Source organism: Anabas testudineus, chromosome 14, assembly GCF_900324465.2.
Source record: "Anabas testudineus chromosome 14, fAnaTes1.2, whole genome shotgun sequence".
NCBI classification, from domain to species: Eukaryota; Metazoa; Chordata; class Actinopteri; order Anabantiformes; family Anabantidae; genus Anabas; species Anabas testudineus.
The window spans coordinates 1,422,227-1,444,774 of NC_046623.1; the positions used below are offsets into that span (position 1 = coordinate 1,422,227).

Here is a 22,548-nt window from a genome sequence, read left to right on the forward strand (position 1 = left end):
GCACTTACTCATTTGATGCTGGCATGAACTGCCAGTGCGCTTCACAAGAAAATATCTGTTATACTTTGGACGGAACTAACAGTAGTGTCAGCACACTAGTGGATTATAATTTGTGGAAACTGTAAGAAAAGTATTCACACATTGAAAACCTCAAGGCAAGAATTTGCATTAATATCTCACAGATTTGTCACTAGAGTGCATCTCCTGCCATTCATTTAAAAAACACAAAGACCTAACAGGCAGCTTGACTGACACCACGGTTACCAAACTTGCCCTTCATTTTTGCTCTATTTACAGCTCTGCTCTGATAAGGAGGTTACACTGGAAGAATCCCAGGATCTAACATATTCGCTACTGATGTCATTGTGCTGAGACTGTATAAATCCATATCAGCTCTGACAGCAGTGACACTGAATATTCCTGTTTATTAAGAATGGCTGGGCGTGGTGCCACTGGTGTGCAGAGGTGCAAAGAATGCAGAGGACAGAAATAGATGCCTTTTACAACTGCAAAATACAATTTTATGGTGGTTAACATTTTGCTACTCAATACACAAAAACTAAAGAAAGACTTGATTATAATTAAAACATTCATGAGTAGGTCTTGCATTAATCAAGAACTATGTAGTAGATATATGTTGTAAATAATTCTAAAAGGTCTTAACCTTACAATGTAAATTATATTGTTATAATTTGGTGCTGGATAAATAAGAAACTGAGGAAGATACAAGATTAATGAATCACTAAGTAATGAATAGCTAATAAGTATCAGACAGAGCAACTGCTTAGCTGCACAAACTCAATTAAGCAAATAAGAATGAACAACTCATCCATTACCCATTCTTTCATCTTTAGTTACTAGTTTTCTGCACCAGGTAAATATATCATGCTAAATAGCTACTACATAGTTCAAAATGAATTAGTCATCATTACACGTAGCTGGTGACATTTTCAAGTCATATTCTGTATTAGCAATGCCAAAGCCTCTAAAATAAATGTAATAAGCAAAAAAATGTACTGTGGATATTTCATGGTCAACAATCAAACTTCAGCTATGAGTTGTATTTACATCATTACAAAAATTCTCAAGAGCCACCAAAATGAAACACATTAAAATTAATCAGAAAATAATTAATATTACCGGGGTTGGAGTCCATGGGTTGGCTGGGTGTCTTTGTGGCTCCAGCTTCCTTCCACAGGTTTGTGTGCCATCTTGTAAATAGTTTTTAGGAATTTATGCCTTTTGCTCATGTAGACTGATGCAGGTTCATATGCAGTTCACATCTGTTAGTATTTAATCTTGTTCCTCATGTCATATGTATCTGTCAGTTCTTGATGTTTTCAAATGATCATTTTATTTTATACTTCAAATTTTCTTTCTGGCCACAGCTCAGTATAAAATTGGATTATTGTACCTTTTGACAGCAACAGCATATTATTACCTTTTATTGTGAGTGTTAGGACAATCAGTTTAGTTAGGTGCAATTTTGTAAATTCATATCAATCTACGTCTGTAAACACTGTATGGTGAAATTATACTACATTGAAATTAATATTAATCACCAACTGGCAGGAAAATTATAACCAGATTAATAAGAGTACTATGGAGATCCTCATCATTCCTGTGGCATACTCAGCTTTTCTTGAATCTCTGTCTTTTTTGAACAGCTTTAAAATGAGAAACTTGGTCTTCAGTAGTATCTTATACCTACAGGAAAAATAAAACCTTATCTCTGCTTTTTGCAGACTTTGAGACTTTTCCTAGAATGTCTACTGCTAACTCAAAATGCTGCAGCAAGGCTCTTCACTGGAACCAAAAAATGACATAGCCTCCTCTGTACTTTCCTCCCTCCTGGTTACCAGAAATAATTTTAGGCAGAAGCTTACATCTCCGATGTGCTCTACAAATGAACAGAGCTGACTTGACATGGTGAAACAATGCAATTTGTAAGTTGTGTATCTAGCTGTCAGACAAATTTGTCCAGTATGCACCTTTGAGCTTTGTATGATGTCCACCAAACAAACTAAGGTAAAAAATATCTGTCTTAGAACTGTTCTACTAGAACATATGTTTTATGAATCATGAATGATGTAGCTACAGTACGTGCAGAGTTTCATGCTATAAGAAAGTTTCTCTGAGCTCACTCTAAAAACTGGACTACTTGAAACAGGACATGCCTTATTCTGAGCAGTTACAATAAACATAAAAATTAACAATATTTACATATTTGAAGATACTAGAATTTCTTTAATTTTTCATGTCATAATGTGTTGATTACTCTGTTATTCTGTGCTGTACAAAAACTCATAAAAGCCTTTCTACTGAAACAATAAAGCTGTGGGCTATAAAATCAAACCAAACTGAAAGATGCTAAAAAGCTATGTACAGTTGAAAGGATCTGCTGGGTTGGTGGCAATAATCTGTGGGTTAATCCATTTCTAATCCTGTATAAAACTCTGTCCCTTCCAGGATCTCATAGTGTTTTTTTTTTTTGTGGCCTAAAATTTCCAAACTCGCTACAACCTTCTTCAAAAATTGCTATGTACAGTATATTGCAGTGGTTTAGGCGTGTTTATGTTTTTATGTGGAAAATTCTCATTCAAAGAAATTATGGGAGCATGAAAAAACTGCAAATATAGTTGCAATTTCTTTGTATAACCTTTTAAATATCTAAGATAATATTGCATGGTCTTTCTAATAATTTTTGCAACCATCCCAATGCTTGGAGCCTCATGGGCCTGCAAATTCTGCAAAATCATGTAAACATTATAATTATTTTTTATGTCTTTGTGTTCAAGTTCAGAACCAGCACATAATGCATATGGGCATATTTGTGGAGTTGCAGTCACTTGCTACAAGGGGTGGCTGTGGCTCAATAGGTAGAGCAGTTGTCTTCAAATCATAGGATTGGTGGTTCAATTCCACATCACATGCCAAAGTGTCCTTGGGCAAGATACTGAACCCCAAGTTGCCCCTGGTGAGTCAGGTCAGCTCCATAGCAGCTCTGGCATCGGTGTGTGAGTGTGAGTGTGTGTGTGCTTGTGTGTGTGAATGGGTGAATGAGACGCAGTGTAAAGCGCTTTGAGTACCAGCTAGGTAGAAAAAGGCTATATGAGTGCAGACCATTTACAACTGCAAAATTCCTAGAGGGAGAGTGCAGGGTAAAAAAACAAACAAACAATAAAAACTAAGTAGTGACAGGAATGCATGTCAGAACAAATGATTGGCAACTTGAGTTCACATTTAAGCAGTTTATGGACAATTTGGCAATCTCAATTATACGATGACTATTCCACAATAGTGAGTACTGTATTTTAAACCTCCAGTAATGTCAGAAAACATATTAAACAAGTCAACAGTGCAGCATTCAGTGGAATCATACAGTGTAAACTTAACTATTTAAAAAAGACAGATGAGCAGTGAATTCTGCAAACTTGAAATTTACCAGAGTTATGCATTAATGAGGTTGATAGATAATATTGAATACATTACTTTTATATCCCTAAACCATAAAAAACAAATTACAAGTTGTCACTATGGCAGTGACAATGCTGTCATATGCAAAAATACACCTTAAGGAAAATCTAGTATCAATTCAGTTTTAATGGGAATTTTAAAACAAATCGATTCACACTTATTGACATCAATATTGATCATGTTCACCTATATGGGATGAAAGGGGTTACAGTAACCCTTTAATTTTGCAGGAATCGGAAGTTTACCTCTTTGTGTTTCTTGCTAACCCTCAAATAGTGAAATCACATCCTGTGACATATTCTGCACCTGACTGGTTCACCATCATCACAAGCACATAAGAGTACAACAAAAGCATTCCCACATACAAAAATCTCATCCCTTGTTGTTTTGTCTTCGACACGTCTTACTCATAGGTATGCACAGGAGTGAATGGGACAATAGCAGGACATCACATTATCAATCACTTGTGCTGTAATATTCTTCTCACAGAAAATCTCTGTCCGAGGCAGACTGAAAAATGCATCCACCAACCACAAAACACGACAGTCACTCCTGCAGCCAACAGTGTCTGCTGTTTATCTTGGGGTAAACCAGGTTAAAAGCACACATTCATAACACCTGAAAAAAAGCTTCATAGCAGCTACAAGGAACATTTTTTTAAGTTAACTGTACTATCACATGTGTGTTTTTATTCTGCTCAAAGTAAGGTTTTTGTATTGTGGTAGTGGCAGCACAGTGCATATTTAGCATTTGCAATACCACACAACAGTAATTGAACCATATGGACAATAAAATGAAAATTAATAAAAGAATATTATGTAAGTGAATATAGTGAACATATGAATTTGAATAGTTATTTAGAATTTCAGGTGTTAATAAAATAAGGTAATTGGTTAAAAAACTAACACCAACATGATTTGTGATAAGCTGCAAAGTGTTTGGCTCTGCAAACAAAAAGCCTCAATTGCATAAAAGTCCACTCCTCAACCAAGATTACTTGAGGATCACTGTGGCTGCCTGAGAAAAGTACTATAAAGGCTAGTTAATACATGTGAAAACAGTTTTTGTTTTTTCAACTCAATCATTTACCATTAAATTACACTGGTTGCAGCACAAACTTAAAAGTCAAAAATATAATCAGCGTTTGTGGAAAAATGAAAGCAGACGAAGCCGAATGGTTTTGTGTTCAAACTTTACACTTTCAGTATACAAATGCTGTACAGCATGTGTACCTGGGTTTTAGTAGCTTTCATAAGTTTTGCAGGTTTTATAAGTATGTTGTTTAACTTATTGTGGAAGCAAGCATACTAATAAATGGTTTGGTTGATATTACCTCCAATTAATTAGGCTATCATCGATAGGCGCAGATATTCAGAGACCAAGGGTTATGTGCCAGGCCTTTGCAGGACCATGCACCAGCTTTGGTACCATAGTTGCACAGGTTTTTCAGGTATATATGGAGGTTTCGCACCACTTTCTGCAAGAGGAATGAAGCTGACCTTGGTTATGCCATTATTCTACCACTAGGTTAACAGTTAAAGTGGTTTCAACTCATTTAATTCTATTTGTCACTGTAGAAAACAAAGCGGCACACTGATTGACAAACACTTGTGTTCTTAATGATACTGCAAAGTTTAGAGTAAAAATCTAATTTCAGATTTTTCAATACTGAGCATGAATATACCATGAAGCTGCTATGACACTGTGATTAGGTGTTTCAAAAATGCCATTTGATGTGTGAAGTATGTGCATCTTGAAAAACAACAGTGCAGGAATTGTCTGTACACATTTGTACATTTTCTACATACACTACAGTGGAAATAAAAATTGGGATGCACTATGCTGTAGGACTTTGCCTGAGAAATTATGGTGTACTATTTATTATTCTGAACTGTTGAACATGAACAATGATTTTTTTCTTTTGCATACGACTGTAAAAATACAGTAAAATTCAACAATCACATTGCATTTTCTCCCTTTTTTGTCATTTACTTAAAAAAGCTTAATGGTATTATACAGATATTGAACAGGACATGACACAATAATAATAATAATAATTTGAATGTACACTTCAATATTGGGCAATAAACAGTCAACTATCAACAGTTACATGTATTTTTTTTTCCTTTTTCCCTTTTCACATACAAAAAAAGTTTGGGGAGACACAAACTCAGTAGTCATCTATCTTCAACAAATTAGAGCATCAATCAATTTTTTTTCATCTGTGGATTGGTGCCTCACCTTTGGTGACCCAACAGAGAACAGACTTCCATTCAAAGCCAGAAAGAACAAATAAAGAGAACTAAGGTGAACCACTGGCACTCTTGGATTTCCATTCTTCTAATAGGACTAATAGTCTGTTCTTGCTGTTCAGTGTCGAGTGGAACTTGAAGGTTGTCACATTTCACATCAGAACTTCAGCAGGTAGATTAAGCTTATAGTCAGCAGGAGACATGTGGAGATGCGTGGCAACACGGCCCCCCCATTCACATCGTGCATCGCGCCAGGACCTGCAGGGTAATAATGTAACACTTACACCATCTGTGTTACAATATTTTACAGTTAAAATCACTGCGGGAACCATAGCTTTGCTTCACAATTACCTGTGATAAACTAGAATTAAAAGTTTAACCAGTGCGTGACCCACACGTGACCTTTTTAATCAATTACTAGCATGCCAAAAAAAAGCTACTAAAAGTAGTCAATTACAAAGCAAATTATGATAATATAAACATAATTGACCCCTTTATTAAGATCTTGTAATGTAGCATTTGTGTTCTTACCGTAAAGGATTATGCTTGCATTAGTGATTCCCATGGTGTTAATGGCAACACACGTGTAGTTCCCATAGTCTTCCTCTGAGACGTTGAAAAAGATGAGCATCGACTGCTTTCCTTGATTCTCTATTTTAACCCCATTTAGGCCATTGAAGAGCCTGTGAGACAGAGGGGAACAGCTGTCAAGGCTTCTGCCAGTGGGCAGTCAAGGAAAGAAACTTCTTCATGATTTCTGTGTTCTTGATTTGTGAGAAGTGTGTGTTTATTTTGGTCTTTTGGCAAATCTTATGTACTTCAAATTTATATCAGCATGAAATTAGAAATACATTTACATCTGTGGGCTGTAAAAAACAAATATTTTTTTGTCATATTGCCTGAAAACAGTTCACTGGCTTTTTGGAATTCATGTATTTGTGCTCTTGCTGTGGAACATAACCTTTCTTCTGTTTTACTCACCATTTCCTCATTCCCCTGCTACTGTTTGTTTGTCTCATTTCATGATACTAGTAAATTAATTTTATCAGTATCCTCCACGTTTTTGTTCTTCAGGACTGATTTTGTCTTTTCGTTCTAACGAGCAATGCTGCAGTCACCGTCAGGGACCATTTAACAGTGCAACATGTCCTGTGTTTATATCAGCTTACCAGCTCTGGGGCTGCTCATAAACATCTTTCCACTCTCCAGCTTACTGCTGAAAAGAATTGCATTATATTATGATATAATCTGAACCTCTGAGCCCCACACTCCTATAAAGCAGTTACGGTGTAAAAATATTGATGGTTATGGTGACCATGTGTATTTTTTTAATAATCGAGCGGACGTTATTATGATTCAATGTATTATTATTATTACATTTAATATTTTTACATGATGTGATTACAGCATCACCAATAGAGGTAAAAAAGAACAGGACATGGAGGATTATCTCATTAAATCAAAAGCAAAGTCTAATTTGAAATAAGGACGTGTCGAAGCTATTAGACATTGATTTCAAATAAACTAACTCCACTGACTTCAAACAATCCCAAGCGTATAGAAATCACAGAGCTCAGATTGGGAGACTTGCCTGCGGTCTTCTTTGTACCACTCAAAATCTGCCCTTGGGACAGCAGATGCTTCGCATTGCAGGACTCCTTTTTGTCCAACTGGAGTACCCGTACCCCTCGCTTTAGAAATGAAGGGAGGATCTATAAAACAAAGTGATCATATAGAGGACAGTAACAATTAGAAAACAGTGTTGCTTTGTGTTGTTTGGCTGCATCATACTTTCTTTAAATGTGAGGGTTACTACATTCGATGCTCTGAGTTAATCTTTCTTCAACCACGACAGACTAGATATGATTTCAAAGCACAAATCCTCCTAAATCTATTTCAGTAGATAAAAAAAGACAGTTAACACTTGTGTGCTATGTTTAACAGCACAGGAACCTCTTAAATGACCTTTTTCAACTTCAAATTTGATATTTTTTTTCCTAAAGTAACTGTTCACATTACTGTGGAAAACAGCTTTAGCTCGTGTCTTGCCATTGCCATGTATTTGGTGTGCTGCGTCTCTGTGAAGACATAGACAGTGTGCCAAGTGGAGTAGTTATACACTGAGAGTTCACATTTGTCAGACAGGCTGACCTGAGCTGCACTGACCTTTGTAGGCTCAGCTAATCACTACTGGCCACTGCCTAAAGAGACAAAAAATGAATCTACCCACAGTATGTTTCACAGGTCCCAGGTGTCTCAGAATTTCCCAAATTATGCAAATGACCCTTATAACAAAACCAGACAGTAATATAGACAATGTGTTTAATTGACAAAAATCTGAATCTCTCCAAAAGTGGTTAAGAACACAGTTTGAAAGTCTGAAAGAGAGAGATCTACTGCTACCAAAATTCACAATGTACTGTAGCTAAGGTGGGGTCATTTAGTACAGCCATTGTGGGAGTTTGGGAGGAGTAAAAAAAAAGGTAAACAACATGAAATGCATAGTGCGGCACTTTTTCTACAATAATGTGAACATGTCATTACCTATTTACTACTGTATTTGTGCCTCTAACCATTTGCTCAGACATATGGTAGAGAAGAGAGAAAATGTTATGTTGCTCACGTTATTTACATGCTCTGCTCTAACTAGACAGTCTGATGTATCCAATACTGTATCGGCAAGACTAGACATCGTGAAATGTGTGAGCATCTATTGTCTTTCTTGATTACAGACTGATTTCTTTACTTTTAAATTTAATTTACACACACAAGATTTAAGAGTACTTCCTCTCAATCAATGGCTCTAATTGGAGTCTCTTACTGATTTATAGTTCAGATGTGGTTTAAAAGCTGATTGATTGGTCAGGTGTGTCAGGGGCATCATATGGGGGCTAATAATTGTGGCTTTGTTATTTTTGTTTTTGCTTGTTTCAGATCAGAACATTAGTAAAATATCTTGAGGAAAGTTAATGGAGATTTTGTCATTGCTCTTTTTGATGAAATTTACCTATAAACACTTTTGATTATTGTAATTACAATGCAAAAGTTAAGGGGTGTGTTTGACTTCACAAAGGTGATAATAGCTTTGGGTTTAACTGTACATGTTGGAAATATAATAAAACAGAGAGTTTTCTTTAACAGTGCTTTGAAGAGGTCTGGTTGATCATAATAATGCACGACTGGTTGGGTTATGTCACCAAAAAATGGACTACACCCTCTGTTTTCAGATATTTCCAACATGTACAAGTCAAATAAAATCCTTAACTTTTTAAAATTACAATAATTTGGGGAGTGAAAAGTAAAGAAAACGTAAAAAAATCAGCCTGTAAATAAGTAAGAACATTAGAAACAAACCTGGTTGTGGTCAAAAGTGCAAGCAAAAGGGATAAATAGCCAGAGATGTCATCTCTCTCAATAGTGTTGTCAGAAGCTTGCCGACTTGCCGACCGCTCTCTCAAATTACTGTTTTGTGCCTTGTTTGCTCATTTGTTGAGTCTATGCACTTAACAAAGACCCCTTTAATCTGGTGTGATAGTTAGACCAACATCATGCTGTAAGGCTAGAATAGACTTTTTTATGGTTATTTATATGGGGCCCACACACCGGGTGGCAAATTTCTCTTTAGTGTGATTTAGCCCAAATGGGAAAAACCCAATAGTGATAGGGTTAGAGGAAGACTACACATGTAATTTTCAGGCCCTCATTCAAAAATGTGGGTTTACACTATTCATTGTCATTTAGGAATATATTGCATTTGTGCCCCATATATATTTACCATTCATGTCCTGATCTTTAAGCCCTCCCCATATTGTTCAACCATAAATGCAGAAGTTTAAACCCTTACAGTTGACAGTCACTTGCACCGTCCTAGCATCAGGGTTGGAGATGTCGTTAGAGGCAATGCATTCATATGATCCTGACTGCTCTTTGGTGATGCCTCTCAGCTCTAGATGTTCTCCCTCCGTCAATAATTTATGTGTGCCTGAGGACATGAAAAGAAACAGAGGAAAAAAATACATTAGCAATAAGTCTGACCTTTCTTGACCTTGATAGAATTAATCACTTCCTAAAGCACTCAGTTACAGTAAAATGTAATTGACATGTGGAATAGAGATTTTAAATATACAGTACAGTGGTCACCAGACCACCCATTAATCTGAAGTGGTTTTCTCTTATATGACACAGCTCTCTTAGAGTTGCAGAGGACAATATGCAGCTGTTTTAAATAGGTTAAGTAGTCAAGTAGAAACTGGACAATCAAGTAAGATATTATGGATACATTTTTGTTGATGCAGTAATGGATAGACAGAAACAAATGGAAACAGAGTTACATAACAAGTGTTACATTACCTCACTTTGCACAGTTTATTATCATGAGAAAACACAGGACCAGTCTGTCTCTGAGTTTGGTGTTTGCTCTGTTTCCAAATGTCTGCAGAAGGCATACAGCTCAGGGCATGCACTCATTACACAAAGAAAATAAACTAATTGCATTGAAACAAGCCCACTTGAGTAACACCACAATTTACCCTTGACACCAGCAATGTTAAAAGCATGCTCTGGTGACAGAGAAACCTTAAGCTATTGCTGTGTGGGTGGGAAAATGGATAGGAGCACTAATCCCAATCAGGAGAAATGTCAATCCAGCACTATCTCTGCATTAGCATAATATCATTATGTTTTCCAAATCCTTAGCTGCAGACACTGTTGCAGCTGGCTGGGGGATTCACTGTAAAGGTTGTGGGCTTGGGCTAATCAGCTTGTTGCATATAACCAGGGGAACTGCTAGCACAGGTAATTGAACATTTTCATCATGGATAACTATATTAGGCAGAGTGTGGGTGACAACATTATGTTGAGTTACTATCTGGTACTGTGTGACTGCTTTAATGATGGCCACGGGTGGAAGGAAGTCAAATTATAATCACATTACTTTATTGGGTTTGTAGTACACTGGATTATTACTTTCCAGATTGCATATATATTGCATTATTGTTTATTTTAGCATTACATGCCCCCAAACCTACAATTAAAATCTATTTATTATGTAAATCTAAGTTAATGGTATAAAGCTACTAAATGTGTTTCTGGGATGTGACATATTTGTTTTTTAATGCAGACAAAATATCATTCACCTTATTCCGACACAGCCTGGAACATTTCTATGCAACTGTCCAAAATGATAATTTGGAACAAGTCCAGCCTAACAAAATCCAGCAGATGCTTGAGAAAATAAAAATTGAAACTACAGGGTGTTTCTAAAAATTCCAGTTTAACTTTCAAAGCACCTGATCGTGTTTAATCCATTTTCCCAGTGAATTTTCCATTCAAAATCAACCACGTTTGTCTACAAATCTGCTCATTTTTGTCACTACAAATGAAGGCAGCCACTGATGTGTGGGTTTGTGTCAACTTTCTGCTGATTCCCACTCAGCCCACTGCTGGGAATGGATGTGTGTGCTCATTACGGCACAGCTAACAGTGGCGTGTCACAATTGTAAAAACTGCTCAAGAAAAGAACAGAAGTGAATAGAATACAATCGATACACTATTGACTCCTGTTGAGAAACTTGATCATTGAACAAAATACACAGAGTTGTCAAAATGTAGACATGGTTACATAAAGATAATACCCAGACAGGGTTGCAATATTCAAATTTAACTGCCAATCTAAATTACCCTGACAAATTAATATAAAGAGGTCATAATCATTGCTTATTACTCTGGCTGAACAATTAAAAAAACAATCACCATTAACACTAACATCAGTGGTCTGCAGAGATGACCATATTGTAATTCCAGCACAACATCAGTGTCAGTATAGCATGACTGGATGACTAATAGTAGAGCCATTAAAGTACCGGGTGGCAGCCGGCACAAATTAGCGTCTAAAAGCACTCAGCGGAGCAGCCCAGCAATAACAGGCATTTGTTTAAGAAGCTGTACTGCCTAGACCCCACTCTGTGAAGATATGGTAAAAAGATTACTGGTGGCCGATTACAAGCATTAAAATAGAAAAAAAGATTGTAGAGATTGTAGGAAAGGATCTTCTTCTGAGCAGGTTGTAAAAAGGTAGTTTAAACAAAAAAATGGGTAATTTTATAAAAGTTAAAATGTTGATCACATAGTAATAGAGGCTGACAGGCACCCATTTTAATTTCACAGTAAAGGCTTTTAATTGTAGTTACCGATATGCTTTGCACAAATGTACCCCTCAGTAGGCAAGGGACAGTCTTTATTTGGCTTTTAGGTCAGCCTGCTTATTTCCATATGTTGTTGCTATTGAAATAAAATCTATCTAGATGGAACTGAGCAACATTTTGCAACCAGGGACCTGGTTAACCAAATACACAACATACAAGCTGTACGATTTGCGTACGTCTTTGAGTCAAATCCATGAACTGGCACTTCTCTGTGGAGTTAGGGCATGTTTGTGTACTGTATGTTTCCAGCGTGTTTGTGTGGGTTTCCTAGCACAGTTGGGAGACATGACTGACTACCAAGGTGTGACACACTGGGTCACAAAAAGATGCCCATAGTGTCGTATAAAAAACAAAAAAAGGAACATAATTACAAATTTGTTACCTGGCCTACATATGGGTCAAACACTAAAATAAATTCATACCACAGCTAAATAGTGGTTTTGGTACAACCTACTTTGTGGTAAGTTATCCCATGCCCATGTTAAAGGTCAACATCGCACCCACAACCAGCACTACCATGGGAGGGTGTGAGAAATTGGAAATACTGTACCTAGTAGGCATTATAGTGTTTGCGTGACAAAGCACAGAACTTTGGAGTCTTAACCTAGTCCGTTTTTGTGCATAGGCCGAAGTCTTAGGCCACGTTTGGATCCGTTTTTTAGCAATGCTATGCTGCATTAAACAACTAGAAACACACTTGTCTACTTACTATATGTTTTTATCATTAGACCATGAATTGGCCTTTACTAAATAAAGTTGCTTTATCCAGATCCCAAATGACAATATCTAGCAAAGGGTATGTAGAAGTTGAATACCTGAAATGCTTTGTGCTTCATCTTTGAGTGGGTTTCATATCACTTTGGTTATGCCAGCAGCATGGCTCTGTGGATGGCACAGTTGATTGTTGAGTCTGTCACTTTGGGTGACACCGAATATGTCCTATAGGTTTGCAGTAGCTTAAAGCACTGTTGTATTTAGGTACAATCTAACAGTGCTCTTAGCATGGCTGTAGACTCTAAGCTTTCACACAGCTTTCTTCATTTTTTTTTTCTTTTCTGACTTTGGTTAATGTCAATATTCAAAATTCACAGTCACTCAATGGAATACATCAACTTATGTTAGCATGTACTATTCACCTATTACAGTCATCGGACACACATATTCTTAAATGACCAAGTTGTAACTGCAGTATTCTGCACTGGTTTCATAAATACAATGAAAGTCTTTGAGGTGGAATGTGTCACATGAAAAGCAGGTGCAAAAGCCTTATTAAATGTGTGGTGAGCACAGTAGTGGAAATCCCTATAGTTTTAGCTCTGGCACAAGCAGGAAAACTCAGCAAAAGGGATAAAGGCTGTGCTCTACACCTAGCCTTATATGTCATTTTATTTACCTGTATGGTAATTAATTGCAAGCTAGTCCATTAGTCCGAGACAAAGGCAGGAAACTGAACTAAAAAAGAAAACAACCTGTGATTACTGCTAACTTCTGTGTGACAGTACATTTGCCCCTATTTTCACACTTACTTGAGTCTGTTATTTTAGTGGAACATGTACAAAAGAGAATGCAATTGCCAGTGTTCATACAAAAAGTAAGGTTAATTACAGGGCTTTCAACAAGCAAACTAAATAATAGCAACAAAAAAGTGTATCTTTTTATAACAAGCTTTTATTGAATAGGTTCTTTGAACCAAAATGACTACTTTAATTAGCGACTTCAAAATAACATTTCTGCGTGAGGGTCATTCAGTATCATTCAGAAACATATGGGTTCAGTCAGAATAATTTAACCAGCCGCGACTTAAAATGTACATTGATTTAGACTGCACAACCGTCATGTATTCAGCAAGAATTAGAATGAGTCACTATGAATTCTATATTATTACTTTTAAAGCTTTCACCAGGTGATCTCAAAGGGGAGGAAGTCAAAGCTTAAAAAAGTGTCAACCCACGTCAGCATCAGTAACAGGCAGCATCCTCAAACACACAGAAACAGAAATGCACAAGAAATAAATTACAAAATGTGTGTATGTGTGAGTGTGTGTCAGTGGTAGAGAGGGTCAGTCTTTTTCAGAGAGCAGGGACCGGTAGTCACTTGCCTGAAAAACAACTCTTGATGTGAAGTGCTCACAGCCACTAGCAGGTAATTCTAAAGTTTCATGGTTTCTAACCATTGCAGGACCTTATGGTCATTCCCTAAGCTGAATTCTGTACCCAGCAGACAGTACTTGAAACGGCCTATGGTCCATTTGATGGCTAGACGCTCCAGCTGCCCCAGCAAGCACGGTGTCTCCCTCAGGACTGGTTTTCCTGCTGACACCAGCCACTGGCCTTTTCGCTTCTCCCTCACCTTGCTGTCACATTCCACTAACACCTTTGCCTGAGGCATCAGTCTGGTTGTTGAAGGACACACTAAAGTTTTAGTTGCATCTGCCACCGTTGTTATCTTTTTCTTGATGACCTTCTTGCACCACCTTCTCTCTCTTTTCACTCTTTCCCTCGGGAATGAAAACACTGCTACAATATGAAGGCCAGTGTAGCCATATTCTCTGCAACTGTTTGGTCTCAGAGGAGGCAGCTTGGGGACAGCCAATGCTCTTAACGTTCGTTTCCTTCCTGCACCTGTACTGTAAGCACATTCCCCAGTTCCATTTCTTCCTAGAATGGCAGTGTTTAGAACATTTCTCACACCAAATGTAGAGATAAGTACAAGAATAGTAATCTCAGTTGCAGAAGTGACAGTATCAGGGGAAAAATGCTTTTCAGAGTACAAGTAAAGATGTTTCAGGTACTTAAGACCTTTGGTCAGCAGCAAACTGCTCAAAATAGATTTTAAAAACAACTCAAAAATAGCTTAACTCAAAATCTTTATCTCCAAGGAGATGAATACACAGTTTCCTGTCCATTGAGAAAGTCACATGATTGGCAGTATTGTGTGACATACAGTAAGCTTACAACATTCTAGGTGGCCCCTTATTTACAAGGAAAAATGAACATTAGATGTGCACCACAATGTGGTTTGTATGGACTATGAAATTGGGCAATAAACCCCCGCCCCTGTCCCATGAGGCTCTAACAATTACCATACTCCCGCAGAGCTGCTGCCTCAGTCCCATGGGGTTGGGTCTATTGCTGCTGTAGTTACACATTTTCTGTTACTTAATTGTTTTACGCAGTGGTCACAGGTAAAGGGTTCCAGAAAGGTTGCATTTGTGTGTACATAACTCTCACAAATGTAAAACTTCTACTTTTAGTCACATACCATGCTTAATTGGGGTGTAAACCCCTCCACATGCTGTAGATAAAAAAAACAGCATTGAATGAGACATCTGTGGATGGTCAATTTGTTGGTTAAGATTAACCTGGCCTATGGTTCTCGCTGTTAACTAATTCAACAATGTCCTAGCAATGAATCAGAGCCACATTTGAGTAAACAGTATAAACTTATTTTTATACAGTCTACATGTGCATCAATGAAAATGACAAAAGATGTCATTTGTACTGTGTATTTCGTTGTTTTACCTGCATTCTGATTTAACTTGTGGATAGGGTGGCTATAAGGAAAAATGGAAATGTCTTGGTCCTTTTTTCCTCAAAACTAACTTACCTAGGTAGTAGGTGCCCTACTGAACCTATAAGTATGGCTGTGGTAACGACTGATAACTAACTGACTGGCTGCTATGTTGTATACCACTTCAGATCCCATTTTCTAATTCTGGTTAAATAAATATAAAATCAACAAGCAGTCTGTTGTTCTTTCAGTAATTAGCATAAAACCTTCTGTGCAGACAAACATGCAACTGCCATCATTCTATTTAAAGGTAACTAGCATATTAACTAATGAATTTTAGGACTACACAAAATACTGTAACACGGTAAAAGTGAGTGTAATCTCTAACAATATAATTTCTTTAAATTGTAAAGGAAATTAAACTTCCCTTTCTTGTGTAGTTTACTGGGTACCTTATACAATAAATTGTCTGTGACATTATTCTCTCCTCTACTGCTGCCGCCTTAGTTAAATTCAACTGATTTTCACATACAGTGGCAAGAAGAAATATGTAAACAATTTCATGTTTTTCTGCATTAATTTGTCAAAAATATGATCTGATCTCCGAATCAGTCAAGAGTATTAACAGCCTTTGCATACAAAGCTTGATAGACAGTTCACTACAGTTAACATAGCAAGCGCTGTATGGGTGTGGTTAGAGCGAACGTGTTGCATTTCTTGCAATTTTGTGTCCTACTTCTTTAAAAAAACGTTTTCAAATTGCTTGTACCCTGTCAGTTACTGGGCAGATTATATGATATGTTGTCGTCTTGAGAAAAACAAACTTGAGTTGGTGTCTTTGCATAAGCTCTCCCCCGCTCCTTCAGACACAGCAGAGAAAAAGACCTGCAGCCATCTATACTTTTACTTTTGTCACTGTTACTTATCTTGAATTATTTCCAATTCATTAAAATTTGTCCTCATGTCTGTAGCAGGTAGGCAAAGGTTACTTAACATTGGTGCATGATACTGGATATGTTTTCCTAGCATAGGAACACAAGCACACTAGCATTGTATCAAACCCTATATTGTTATAAATGTCACTGCATTGGTCGATATGTATCAGATTTCCACCAGTTTGTGATGTGGGTTAATTTGTTAATGTAATGGTAATGTGTAAGCATCCTGGCTAAACTAGCATCCTTGCTGGACCATGAGTCTCACCCCACTGCAGGGTGGCCTGTCTGCCCTGTAGAGCAGCTTCAGCGGCATACTGATCCACCCTCAGTGTGTGAGGGAGATATTCTGCAGCTCTTTCCTCCCAGCTGCAGTCATTCTACAACAAACACTACTAAGACTATACATATGGCATCCATCTACTATTATCATGTGCAATACTGTATTTTAAGGTGTGTCACCACCATATACTGCTGTCACTTTACCTGCTATTTATTTATTTATCCATCGATGTCCATATACTATGCATACCCATATATTGTACACACTTACAGCTCTTGTAGCTTTATAGTGTTATTCCACTTTTTTTTTTTTCTTATTTATCTTACACCTTTGTTACTTTTGGCACTCTGCTGTGTACGTGTCCTTTGATTTTGCAACAATGCAATTTCCCTGTTGTGGAATAAATAAAGGTTTTCTCATCTTACCCCTATACATTATCACACATGCAAGACATTTAATGGAAAAAGGCACATTTGATTACAAGTTTTGACATTTTACTGCTACTATTTAGTAAAATACTTTTTGCATTCAAATTTTTTTATCAACCTGATCCACATAAGAAACAGCTCTGCAAATCAACTAATTATACAGTGACAAGTTTTCAAATTGTGTGGTTTTCTGCATTATTTTGTCAGAAAACATGTCAAACAAGTCAGAAGTATTAGCAAATATAATGTGCCTTAAATAATAACACAAACAAATTCTGATCTTTCACGTATTTACTGAGAACAACCAAAAAAACCTAATAGTGCTAGTGGAAAAACAAGCAGCAATTGGCAGCAATAACCTAACCAGGTGCTTCCTGTAGCTGTGGATCAGACCTGCACATTGTTCAGGAGGATTTTTTTTTTCTTCCACTGTGCCACAATCCTAAAGTGTCTCTATTTGTAGATTGTTTGCCAACGGTAGACTGGTGAATTTCTGAAGTCTTTGACATCACTATGTAACCCTTTCCAGATTCATGTAAATCATCAATTCTTGATTGTAGATCTTCTGTAAGCTCCTTTTGGTGAGGCATGGCTCACATGAGCACATTCTTCTTCTGTTGAGCAAACTCAAAAAGTTTAAGTGTTTTTTGTGAGTCATAGTTGCTCTAATCCACAACATAATCCACTAATTATCTTAACAAGACTCCAGGTATGCTAGTACCTTACTCCAGTATTTATTTATTTTTTTTGAGGTCATTATTCAAAGGGTTCACATTCTGTTTTCACTAGCACTAGGAGGTTTTTTTGCTTGCTCTCAATAACGACATGAACAATCCGAATTGTTTTTGTCATTATTTTAGACACATTATATTTGTTAATACTCTTGGCTTATCACATACTTTTTATTGCCACTGTAAATAGTTCTTTAGTCCAGTAGACTTTAGTTATAAAATATAAAAGCATGTCATGTTGTGAGAAAAGGAAAATGAAGAGCATCTCTGTGTACTTATAAAATGTCAAAATATATGTTTTCACTAAAGATGTGCTGTCAGAGGAAGTTTTTCTCTCTTGTGTGCTGCTCTAATTTCTGCCAATCTGTTCTTATTACACCCCAGAGCCTGCCATTTGGAAACAAAACCACATATATTTTTTTCAGCAAAATGCCTCAACAGGAAGTGTAATTAAAATAAATAATGGTTACAAAAGCTCGCTAGTTGTCTTAGAAACTGGTGGCAACCAACGGCAACCAAAACTCACACCTTGCACAGGAGGAATGCGATATAATAACGGCTGTCAAACCATCACTGTTAAATGCTCACTCATATTATATCTACAGGGAATAAAAGACAGATGGAAGTGTTATTCAAATGGAAAACATTGCTGCATGCATTACAAGAAACACATGACAATTCTGTCTTCAATGTCAGATCTACAAAAAGAAAAGGAAAAACATACTCAACTTTATAACAAACATAAATGTTTGCCTTGTTCCATTTGTCAGATTAGTTGTTTTCTTAATTTAGAACTCTATGTGAACGTTTACTTTGTCATATCTGCAGTATGTCGAGACGTCTCTATCTACAGACTTATCAGTACACATCAGTAGTTTTGCAAACTAGGGTATGGGCTGCACAGATTCTGAATGCTCATTTCCATAATCCATTAAAAAGGGCACTGACCACTGACAACAAGAATTGACCTGACACTATCAGGGAATCAATTCCCCCATGAGAGTGAATCAGCACTGCTTCTCCAGGCAAATAAGGTCTACGTGTTCCTGTCACAAATACATTCCAGTACAGAGCACCTTTGTTATTTAATTGTCCAGCTGGATGAAATGGATCCATAACCCGTGTCCCTATCATGCAAAAAGAGTCCACACCATGGTTTATTAGGAATAAATCCAATGTAACAGTCATGCAATAAAGCTTATAATGTTTAGCTTGTGTAGAAACAGTCGACAGTATGTGTTAACACCATTTATATGAATAACAACTTAATAAAAAAATAATGATAATAGTATTATAAGTAAGTATTTCTCTTGGTTATGCTGCTATAGATTAGTCTGCTGGGTGACTACTACAGTACTGATACACTGAGCTCTTCTCCTTTGTGCACTTATATGCCACCATTGCCTGTTATTAACATTTTGTCTTTTTTCTCCCCTAGTTGTGCTTCCTCCTCTCTGTCTTCCTCTTTCTGTACCTTCTGCAGGTATTCTCAGCCTCTGAGCTGTACATTTACAGAGTCCAGTTACTGGCCCTACCAACATGTCTAGTGTTTTTGCTGCATGTTGTTGGTGGTGTTCTTTTGTTGCCTGCTGTTCTTTTCCTGTTCCTCTTTTTCTTACCCTAACTGGTCGAGTCTGGTGGTTTTCTGTATAATTCTGTATACAGTTATATTTTGTAAGGTCTTAAACCTTACACTATAAAATGCCTTGAGATGACCTCTGTTGTGATTTGGTGCTTTATAAACTGAATTTAATTGAATTTTTCTTTAACCATCTCTCTGTATAATGCAACTCTGAAAATGTAGTAAACTAAAACAGCAAAGAGACTGCACAGCAACAGTCCATGTTTGACTTACACTGGTCATTGGGACTGGATCATTTCATCCATGAAGGGATCTCCTGTACAGAACCTCTTGCAGCATGAGTGCGCACAGGGTAAATTCTAATTTAAGAGCTTTGTCATTTAACAGAGCAGTGTCTCACGTTATGACACAGCTGCTGTACTGAGAAGTCAACAAAAGTGGGGCATGCAAAAAGACAAACTGAGCTTTTGCAAGTCCACTCTATAGTTTATTAGGAATAACTCCAATGCAACAGTCATGCAATAAAGCTTACAATGTTTAGTTTGTGTAGAAACAGTTGACAGTAGAAAAGTGTTATTTTCAGTTGAATGGTAATTTAGAACACATTACATTAATTGTATAGGGATACAATGACAGTGACAATTTATGAAGAAAAGTTTTTATGTGGATGGGCCTTCAGTTATCAAGTTCCTCTCCTGTGCAACCAGAAACCCTCTTTAAATTTAAGACTAGGCTTAAAAGACTGAAGAAGCTGGCTCAGGTGACTCTGAACCATCTCATAGTTATGCTGCCATAAATTAGAGCTGTGAACATTATGACACAGCAGCTGTACTGAGAAGTCAACAAAAGTGGGGCATCATAAAAAGTAGAGCATTACTTAGGTTCCTGTTTATATGTTAAGTAAATTCTTATATCTACATCCCTGTTCTGAGACATGATGCAATGAAAATGCATTACAGATCAATATGCGTGCCGCTACACAGCACATTTAGCATCGCCATGTGTCATAGAATAAAGCCAGATACTTGTCACATAAATAGACATAACTTTAAACACCTGTTATAGGAATCGTTTGTGGTTTTTGACCCCACTAAGGCTCAGTATCTTTTAAAATTCCAGTATATTTAAGAAAAAAAAAAAGTTTTGTTTACCCGATCTGCGAAAGATCTCTGGGAGGCTTTATACTGACACTACATAGTGATGTCCAGTTCAGTTTCCAGATAATAGTGAAAATACTGGGAAACTGTGAAATTTCTGTGCACAACTGCATGGACTATAGTAGTTAGGGTGAATGTGACCATGTTGCCTTTATATGTCTTTAAATTTGGTTAGTAATGAATGCAGTTTATGATTTTGCTTTTTATTTACTGCTCAAGATGTTTGGGGGATGAAGGGAGTAAATATTTGCTGGTACTGTATACAGTAGATGTTAGTAGGCGAACCATACAGTTAACTTGATTAGTACACTGGTTATCTCAGACACAAGTCTGAGAGCAGAAACAGTGTATGTAACCCTGAGGGAAGTTCATCTGGAAAACCTGTCATTAAAGTTTCTTCCTGTTGTTTTTCCAGTTATGACGTTTGGTGTCTGTGCAATAAGGTGTCAAGCATGACGTTATTAAACTCCAGTCAGAATGGCCACAATTATAAGAATAAGACCAAGGTTTAAAATTTCCACATTTACTTTTTTTTCTTTAATAACCTTGACGAAGACGGTCAACAAACGTAATAATGCAAAGGTTTCAGTGATAGCAGCCCCAGGTTTGTTTTGTTTGATCCTGCTCTCTAAGCCACTGATTGAATCTTTGGCTCGCTTTGCTCTCTAATCTTTTGCTCTGTCATATCCTGAACTCTTTATTATATTACATTACAGGGTTATCTTATTTTCACGCTGCGCAGCAGCTGGCATCAGAATATTTATATCAAGGTGCATATGTCACGTTTAGCAGCAAAATGCGTGCAGCTCTTACACATAATCAAAACATGAGGATGTTGTTTTATTATGACGTAATTCCCTTGGACATCTATCATAATTACTTGATTAAAGTGTGTGTAACTGCAGGCTTCAGTTACACTTTACACCAGCTTGAGAAGCTCCCACTGGGCAAACTTAATAGTTAGCAAAGTTCTCACCTTCCCACCACTACAATGTGCATCGTAATATATTATGCAAAGTCTGTTTTGTCAGCTTAAAAGGTGAAGAAGATATTGGCCTTCTGTTCCCGCTAGCCATTTAGTTCCTGTATGACTTGTGCCATATGCCCTTTAAAGCTCGAGTGGTCGTTTAGCATGCACCCTAAATATTAACCACCATGGCTTCTCTCAATTACCATCTGTCTGTGTGGAAAGGGACTGTCTGAGCTTCACCTGACTTTGGACACCAAAGGTTATATGATAGATAGTTGTGGCTGCTATTCAAACACCTTTCAAAGTCGACAAAGGCATTCATAAATGTAAACAACATATAATATTAGCATTTGTTCTTCAGCAGGACATGAATATATTAGTTGCGTAGGGTGTGTAATGAATAATATTTGACATTATTTTTGTCTTTGAACTAAGCTAATCACTATGGATAAATATTACAGGGAAATACATCCAGAGAAACACAAATGAACAATTAATATTAAATTAAATTAGCACATCAAATTATGGATACATATAATTTAGCATAATTATTACAGAAATTCTAGAGAATATTAATCAGTGCTACAAAACCTTCAGAGAGAAAATTGGATAAAGTAAGAGCATCAAACCAATTAATGTCAAGTGGTGACCAGCAGTTCATCAATACACAAACTAAATGGCACCATCAACAACAAGCTGCTGGCTTTAAAACAGCAACACCTACAGAAAATAGTAAAACCAGTGTGTCTGTGTAAAACCTGAGCTCTCATTTCACAATTTAGTTGCTACGTGCCTACTGCTGTGCCCAAATTGTGCTTTGTTTTATTCTCAGAAGGTGCCACTGTGGTGTCATGTGGTCCTGACAGCACTAACTGAGAAAACTGCTTGTGGATGTAGTTTCAAATCCACGGCACTTGACCATGAGGTGACCACTGTCAGTGTGTTTCACTTTGTCTCCCACTGATGTGTCTATCCACTTTTTTGTACCATAAGATTTGCAAAATGAAAAGACCACTGCTG

At 37.0% G+C, this 22,548-nt stretch overlaps 1 protein-coding gene across 3 annotated transcripts in view; it reads right to left on the minus strand.

Annotated features, from left to right (window-relative positions):
* Positions 1–3,295: 3,295 nt before the first annotated feature.
* The window catches only part of opcml (opioid binding protein/cell adhesion molecule-like), a 262,498-nt gene continuing 243,245 nt past the window's right edge, over positions 3,296–22,548 (minus strand). For 2 of the 3 annotated variants that reach the window (XM_026370142.1, XM_026370141.1), the window contains 4 exons: positions 9,574–9,711; positions 7,321–7,441; positions 6,261–6,412; positions 3,296–5,987 (listed from right to left, as the gene is read on the minus strand). In XM_026370142.1, the coding sequence (XP_026225927.1) occupies positions 5,887–5,987; positions 6,261–6,412; positions 7,321–7,441; positions 9,574–9,711 (512 nt within the window). In that variant the 3' untranslated portion in view covers positions 3,296–5,886. The remainder of the gene's footprint in view (positions 5,988–6,260; positions 6,413–7,320; positions 7,442–9,573; positions 9,712–22,548) is intronic. The other variant, XM_026370143.1, reaches the window with a different exon arrangement.